The sequence below is a fragment of the Theropithecus gelada genome, chromosome 10 (genome assembly GCF_003255815.1).
Source record: "Theropithecus gelada isolate Dixy chromosome 10, Tgel_1.0, whole genome shotgun sequence".
Classification (NCBI taxonomy): domain Eukaryota; kingdom Metazoa; phylum Chordata; class Mammalia; order Primates; family Cercopithecidae; genus Theropithecus; species Theropithecus gelada.
Window position 1 is genome coordinate 12,721,479 of NC_037678.1, and position 8,047 is coordinate 12,729,525.

General features: G+C 48.7%; 1 protein-coding gene across 4 annotated transcripts in view; it reads left to right on the plus strand.

Moving 5' to 3' along the window:
* Positions 1-8,047, plus strand: part of ANKRD54 (ankyrin repeat domain 54) — a 25,929-nt gene that overhangs the window by 2,121 nt on the left and 15,761 nt on the right. For 2 of the 4 annotated variants that reach the window (XM_025398913.1, XM_025398916.1), the window contains exons 1-2: positions 3,602-4,135; positions 7,832-7,879. In XM_025398913.1, coding sequence (XP_025254698.1) covers positions 3,811-4,135; positions 7,832-7,879 — 373 coding nt within the window. In that variant the 5' untranslated portion in view covers positions 3,602-3,810. Of the gene's footprint in view, positions 1-3,601; positions 4,136-4,163; positions 4,429-7,831; positions 7,880-8,047 lie in introns of those variants that run through there. The other 2 variants (XM_025398917.1, XM_025398915.1) reach the window with 2 other exon arrangements.

Below are 8,047 nucleotides of genomic sequence, written 5' to 3' on the forward strand. Positions count from 1 at the left end.
TTTTTTTTTTTTTTTTTTTTTTGAGACGGAGTCTTGCTCTGTCGCCCGGGCTGGAGTGCAGTGGCCGGATCTCAGCTCACTGCAAGCTCCTCCTCTCGGGTTCACGCCATTCTCCTGCCTCAGCCTCCCAAGTAGCTGGGACTACAGGCACCCGCCACTTCGCCCGGCTAGTTTTTTGTTTTTTTTAGTAGAGACGGGGTTTCACCGTATTAGCCAGGATGGTCTCGATCTCCTGACCTTATGATCCGCCCGTCTCGGCCTCCCAAAGTGCTGGGATTACAGGCTTGAGCCACCGCGCCCGGCCTTTTTTTTTGTATTTTTAGTAGAGCTGGGGTTTCACCGTATTCGCCAGGATGGTCTTGATCTCCTGACCTCATGATCCACCCGTCTCAGCCTCCCAAAGTGCTGGGATTACAGGCGTGAGCCACCGCGCCCGGCCAGTTTCTAGTTTAAATGATAACAACCAGTGGCTGGGCGCCGTGGCTCACGCCTGTAATCCCAGCACTTTGGGAGGCCAAGGCTGGCGGATCACGAGGTCAAGAGTTTGAGACCAGCCTGACCAATATAGTGAAACCCCGCCTCTACTAAAAAAAAAAAATACAAAAATTAGCTGGGCCTAGAGGCACGCGCCTGTAATCCCAGCTATTTGGGAGGCTGGGGCAGGAGAATGGCTTGATCCCGGGAGGTGGAGGTTGTAGTGAGCCGAGATCACACCACTGCATTCCAGCCTGGGCAACACGGCGAGACTCCGTCTCAAAAAATAAATACATACATAAAATAAATAAATGATAATAACCTTTCTCCAAGGCCTGGCACCGTGGCTCACACCTGTAATCCCAGCACTTTGGGAGGCCAAGGCAGATGGATCACCTGAGGTCGGGAGTTTGAGACCAGCCTGGCCAACATAGTGAAACCTCATCTCTACTAAAAATACAAAATTAGCCGGGCATGGTGGCATATGCCTGTAGTCCCAGCTATAGGTTGAGGCAGGAGAATCACTTGAACCGAGGAGGCGGAGGTTCTAGTGAGCTGAGGTCGCACCACTGCACTCCAGCCTGGGCAACAAGAGCAAAACTCCGCCTCAAAAGAAAAAAAAAAAGAAAAGAAAAGAAAGAAAAAAAAGAAAAGAAATTACCTGAAATCTTATAGCCCATATATGACAGGAATTTGATACAGATTGCTCCAATTTGACAACAATTCTCAAAATGTTCATGACATTTGAGAAGGAGTTGTGAAGTCAGAAGATTTTCTTTTTTTTTTGAGACGGAGTCTTGCTTTGTCACCCAGGCAGACTGGAGTGCAGTGGTGCGATCTTGGCTCACTGCAAGCTCCACCTCCCGGGTTTGCACCATTCTCCTGCCTCAGCCTCCCGAGTAGCTGGGACTACAGGCGCCCGCCACCACACCCAGCTAATTTATTTATTTATTTTATTATTTTATTTTATTAATTTATTTATTTATTTTAAGTAGAGATGGGGTTTCACGGTGTTAGCCAGGATGGTCTCAATCTCCTGACCTTGTGATCCACCTGCCTCGGCCTCCCAAAGTGCTGGGATTATAGGCGTGAGCCACCGTGCCTGGCCAGTCAGAAGATTTTCACTGGGCCGAATGTGGTGGCTCATGCCAGCACTTTAGGAGGCCAAGGTGGGAGGAGCACTTGAGCTCAGGAGTTCAAGATCAGCCTGGGCAATATAGTAAGACCCCATCTTAAAAAAAAAAAATTGGGGCTTAGGCACTGTGGCTCACGCCTGTAATCTCGGCATTTTGGGATGCAGAGGCAGGAGGATCCCTCGAGGCAAGGAGTTCAAGACTAGCCTGAACAACAAAGTGAGACTATGTCGGCAAAAAAATCAAAAAAAAAATTAGCCAGGCATGGTGATACACGTCTGTGGTCCCAGCTACTCAGGAGGCTGAGGTGGGGAGGAAAGCTCGAGTGCAGTGAGCTGTGATCACACCACTGCACTCCAGCCTGAGTGACAGTGAGAGATCCTGTCTCAGCACTTTATCCATTATGGGGCAGACGAGGAGAGTACAAATAAACATAGCATTTTTCTCCATATAGAATAATGATAAACCTCACAATGGCGACCTGCAAACACTGAAAATTCTGGAAGTGCTTTTCCAATTGTAAGAGATTTTTTTCTTTTTTTCTTTTTTTGAGATGGAGTCTCGCTCTGTCACCCAGGCTGGACTGCCATGGCACAATCTCAGCTCACCGCAACCTCTGCTTCCCAGGTTAAAACGACTCTCCTGTCTCAGTCTCCTGAGTAGCTAGGATTACAGGTATGCACCACCACACCCGGCTAATTTTTGTATTTTTAGTAGAAACGGGGTTTCATCATGTTGTCCAGGCTTGTCTTGAACTCCTGACCTTGTGATCTGCCCATCTTGGCCTCCCAAAGTGCTGGGATTACAGGCGTGACCCACCATGCCCGGCTGAAAGATTACATTTTAACTGGGTTGAGTGAGAGGGTTTATATATGGCAAAAACTTTTGCCTGGACACAAGACCTGGTCCCATGAGAGCTGGGCAACAGTGAATGAGTCTCTTCTCTCTGCTTTTCAACTCATCTATAAAATAGGGACAGTCCTTCTTGTCTACTTTATAGAAGTGTTTGTGGGGTACGGGATTGTGAGAAGTTTTACGAAAAGGTGCACCCATGAAATGTTGCTTGAGGAACACTTATTTGTTTCCTGGTCTCCTCCCATTGGACTGTGAGCATCTCAGGGGCACCAAGTCTGATCCTGTGTCCAGGACCTGGCAGTCAACTGGCTCAGTGACTGGCTGTCGAACTAAGCTATTGCTCTAATGTAATCACTTTGTATTACAAATCTTTGTAAATCAGCTATCTACGTCGGGGTTACCTAGAGAACTCTGACTAAAGGAAATCCATTGCATTTAGACACTATGACTCACAGTTTGTAGTGATATCTCCAAATTTCAACACATTTTCCCTTTCCCACGTACATTATGCATTTGTGGGAAGTTCTTTTTTTCTTTCTTTCTTTCTTTTTTTTTTTTTGCGTTCATTGATTTACAACATCTATATCTATCTACATGAATAGCGTGGCTTCTTCATTTTCCTTTGTGAGTGCCTGCAAATCATCTTAATCTGATTGGCTAAGGTATCTGCTTGTTCTTTCGTTAGACCGAGAAATGGAGAGGAAAAAGAAAAAAAGAGACCGGGCGCGGTGGCTCACGCCTGTAATCCCAGCACTTCGGGAGACCGAGGTGGGCGGATCTCGAGATTAAGAGATCGAGACCATCCTGGCCAATATAGTGAAACCCCATCTCTACTAAAAATAAAAAAATTAGCTAAGGGTGATGGCGCGCGCCTGTAGTCCCAGCTACTCGGGAGGCTGAGGCAGGAGAATCGCTTGAACCCAGGAGGCGGAGGTTGCAGTGAGCCAAGATCGCGAACCTGGCGACAGAGTGAGACTCCAAAAAAAAAAAAAAGTGTCTGAAATCCCATTTTACGGGCTCCGGTAGCGACGTACCGCGAAAGCCAGTCACTTTAAGTTTATGATTGGTTATTATGTCTGTCAGTCACGTTGCCGGAAATCCTGTCCAATTATCCTGCTTATACTGTGCCCTCCCTTTCCGATTGGTTTTGGGAGGGGTTTAAGCTGGAAGGGTCGTCATTGGTTCGCCGCTACGGCTCGGCCTGAGCCCACCCCGGCTCGGTTGCCGTGGTTTCAGGCCCGGCCAGCCCGCCCGCTAGCTGACAGCGCGACTCAGATAGGAGGGAAGTAGGTCCGTTGGTCGATCGGGAACGAGGCTCCGGCGGCCAGGCCCGCGCGGAGCCGTTGCCATGGCAGCCGCCGCCGGGGACGCGGACGACGAGCGGCGCTCGGGCCACTCGAGCTCGGAGGGCGAGTGCGCGGTGGCGCCGGAGCCGCTGACGGGCGCTGAGGGCCTCTTCTCCTTCGCCGACTTCGGGTCTGCGCTGGGCGGCGGCGCGGGCCTCTCGGGCCGAGCGTCCGGCGGGGCCCAGTCGCCGCTGCGCTACCTGCATGTTCTGTGGCAGCAGGATGCGGAGCCGCGCGACGAGCTGCGCTGCAAGATCCCCGCCGGCCGACTGAGGCGCGCCGCCAGGCCCCACCGGCGGCTCGGGCCCACGGGCAAGGAGGTGCACGGTGAGCGGCGCGAGCGGCGCGGGGGCCCGGGGCGGAGCAACCCGGATGAGGGGCGGGGCTTTGGAGGACGGCTGGCGGCGCTTTGGTCGCCCCCGACCCTCAGTCGCGGTCCCCCGACGTCTGCGCTGAGGGCCACACTGACCCTCGAGTCTCCTTTCAGTAATGACGGTGATGATGGTTTTTAAAAAAGTCTTCCTGCTCTGAGACAGTCACCCCAGACTTCTCTCACTGGGGAATTTCTGAATGGAAACTTCCCATGACTCGGAACACTTATTGGTGGATAATAAAATGAGGTACTGGAGAACACTTATTATCAGGGAGAGGGGAGGCCAGAACCTGCAGCCAAGTCGTATCAGCTTGTTTAAATGCACGGACTTGGACTCCTTTACCACGTTAAGACCTTAGGGCAAATGATAGACCCTTTCAACTTTAGTTTACTTTTTAAATTTTTTTATTTTTTATTTTATTTTATTTATTATTATTATTATTATATTTTTTGAGACGGAGTCTCTCTCTGTTGCCCAGGCTGGAGTGCAGTGGCGTGATCTCGGTTCACTGCAACCTCCGCCCCCCGGGTTCAAGCGATTCTCCTGCCTCAGCCTCCCGAGTAGCTGGGGTTACAGGTGCCCGCTACCACCCCCAGTTAATTTTTGTAATTTTAGTAGAGATGGGGTTTCGCCATGTTGGCCAGGCTAGTCTTGAACTCCTGACCTCAGGTGATCCACCTTCCTCGGCCTCCCAAAGTACTGGCATAACAGACATGAGCCATTGGCCTGGCCTCAGCCATAGTTTTCTCATTCGTAAAATGGGATGAGTTAAGTAAGGTAATGGATGTTTAGTTGTTATGCTGCTTTTGTTGTGCCCCAAACATGCTGATACATGATCATTTGTCCTCACAAGAACTCTTTGAGATATAGAAATTCTTCCCATTTTACTGAAGAGGAAACTGAGGCTCAGAGAAATTGTCTTATTCCAGGTCACGTAGCAAGTGGCTGTTTGCTGATATTAGAATCTGGGTCAGCCCGACTCAAACTCCTGCTCTGGTATATCTACCATATTGTCTTCTATATTACATGGGTGAAACGGAAACCCAGGCACTGAGAGATTAAGAATGGGGACTTTCGGGATTTCTTCCAGGACTGGCTATGACTAGCCATATTTTCGTCATGTCGCAAAGATTAAGAATTTGGAAGTGTTGTATAGACTGTACAGTGCTGTATGAAAGCAAGGAATTGTTATGTATCTGAATTGCAATTTTTGACCATATCTCCAATGACAAAAACATTGCTTTTCATTAGCCATTGGAGGGGGAAAAACTTTCTGCTTAGGAAATACCAAATTTAGGCAAATCATTTGGGAACGACCTACTTTGAAGGAGAATATAAGATGATCTGTGTAACCAGCTCACAAAGAGCTTCCATGTAAATCATTTACAATAACTCAGGGCTGGCAGAACAACTCAGCCTTGTTGTGCAGATGATAGACCTGAGGCCCAGCGGGGTTAACTAGCTTGCTCAAGGTCACCCTGCGACTACAAGTGATAGAGAGGAAATCTGGTTCCAAAAAAAGTTGGAGGATTTGCAGGAGCATGTGGCCTTTGTACTAGCTCTGCCTCATTTCAAGTTCCTCCTTGTTCCCGGGGCACTGTCTTTCTTTTCTTGTTTGAAGACAGAGTCTCACTTTACCACCCAGGCTGCTGTGCAAGTGGTGCAATCTTGGCTTACTGCCTCAGCCTCCCAAGTAGCTGGGACTACAGGCCCACACCACCACACCCAGTTAGTTTTTGTATTTTTAGTAGAGAGAGGGTTTTACCATGTTAGATAGATTTAAGTTAGAATTTAACCTAAGATTTAGAAATATGTTTTCTTTCCTTCTTTTTTTTTTTTTTTTTGAGATCGAGCGTTGCTCTGCCACCCAGGTTGGAGTGCCGTGGGGTGATTTTGGGCTCAAGTGATTCTTGTGTCTCAGCCTCCCAAGTAGCTGGGATTACAGGCATGCACCACCACACCTGCCTACTCTTTGTATTTTTATTTTATTTATTTATTTATTTTTATTTTATTTTACTTATTTATGTATTTATTTATTTATTTTGAGACGGAGTCTCATCTGTCGCCCAGGCTGGAGTGCAGTGGCACAATCTTGGCTCACTGCAACCTCTGGCTCTCAGGTTCAAGCGATTCTCCTGCCTTAGCCTCCCGAGTAGTTGGGATAACAGGCATGCACCACCATGCCTGGCTAATTTTTGTATTTTTAGTAGAGACAGGATTTCACCTTACTGGCCAGGCTGGTCTCAAACTCCTGACCTCGTGATCCACCCACCTTGGCCTCTCAAACTGTTGGGATTACAAGCGTGAGCCACTGCACTCGGCCTTTTTTTTTTATTTTCGCCTTTTTTTTTTTTGCCTTTTTTTTTTTGCCTTTTTTTTTTTTTTTTGTGACAGTCTCACTCTGTTGCCCAAGCTGGAGTACAGTGGCACAATCTTGGCTCACTGCAACCTCTGCCTCCTGGGCTTAAGCGATTCTCCTGCCTGAGCCTCCCAAGTAGCTGGGATTATAGGTGTGCACCCCCATGCCCAACTAATTTTTTGTATTTTGCTATAGACAAGGTTTCACCATGTTGCCTAGGGTGGTTTCAAACTCTAGAGCACGGGCAATCTGCCCGCCTCGGCTTTCCAACGTTCTGGGATTACAGGCGTGGGTCACCACCACGTCTGGCTATTTTTGTATTTTTAGTAGAGATGGGGTTTCACCTATTGGCTGGGCTGGTCTTGAACTCCTAGCCTCAAGTGATCTACCTGCCTTGGCCTCCCAAAGTACTGGGATTATAGGCATGAACCACCATGCCCGGCCATCATAGCTTTTTTTTTTTTTTTTTTTTCCCCTGAGACAGAGTCTCGCTTTGTCTCGCAGTGATGTAATCTCAGCTCACTGTAGCCTCCACCTTCTGGCTTCAACCCATTCTCCTACCTCAGCCTCCTAAGTAGCTGGTATTACAGGCGCACACCACCACACCCGGCTAGATGGCTATTTTTTTGTTTTTGTTTTTGTTTTCTAAGACAGAGTATCACTCTGTCACCCAGGCTGGAGTGCAGTGGCATGATTTTGGCTTACTGCAACCTCCACATTCTGGGTTCAAGCGATTCGCCTGCCTCAGCCTCCAGAGTAGCTGGGATTACAGGCATGCGCCACCACACTCGGCTAATTTTCTTGTAGTTTTAGTAGAGACGGGCTTTCACCATGTTGTCCAGGCTGGTTTTGAACTCCTGGCCTCAAGTGATCTGCCTGCCTCGGCCTCCCAAAGTGCTAGGATTACAAGCGTGAGTCATCACGCCCAGCCAATGACTGTTTTTTTTTTGTTTTTTTTGTTTTTGAGGCGGAGTCTCGCTTTGTCGCCTAGGCTGTAGTGCAGTGGCGCGATCTCGGCTCACTGCAGGCTCCGCCTCCGGGGTTCACGCCATTCTCCTGCCTCAGTCTCCCGAGTAGCTGGGACTATAGGCACCCGCCACCACGCCCGGCTAAGTTTTTGTATTTTTAGTAGAGACGGGGTTTCACCGTGTTAGCCAGGATGGCCTCGATCTGCTGACCTCGTGATCCACCCGCCTCGGCCTCCCAAAGTGCTGGGATTACAGGCGTGAGCCACTGCGCCCGGCCCCAATGACTGTTTTTTTTTAAACTAGCATGTTACTCTCTTTACAGCTCTGAAGAGACTGAGGGACTCAGCCAATGCCAACGATGTGGAAACAGGTGAGTGTGCACAGTGGGTTCAACTACAGGGACCCATGGGCTGGTTGGGGAAGGAAAAGGCCAGGTAATCAGTATATGGGAAGGCAGTCTACAAGCTCACCCCCTTTGGAGCAGGCTCACATATTTTTTTTTTTTTTTTTTTTTTTTTTTTTTTTTTTTTTTTTTTTT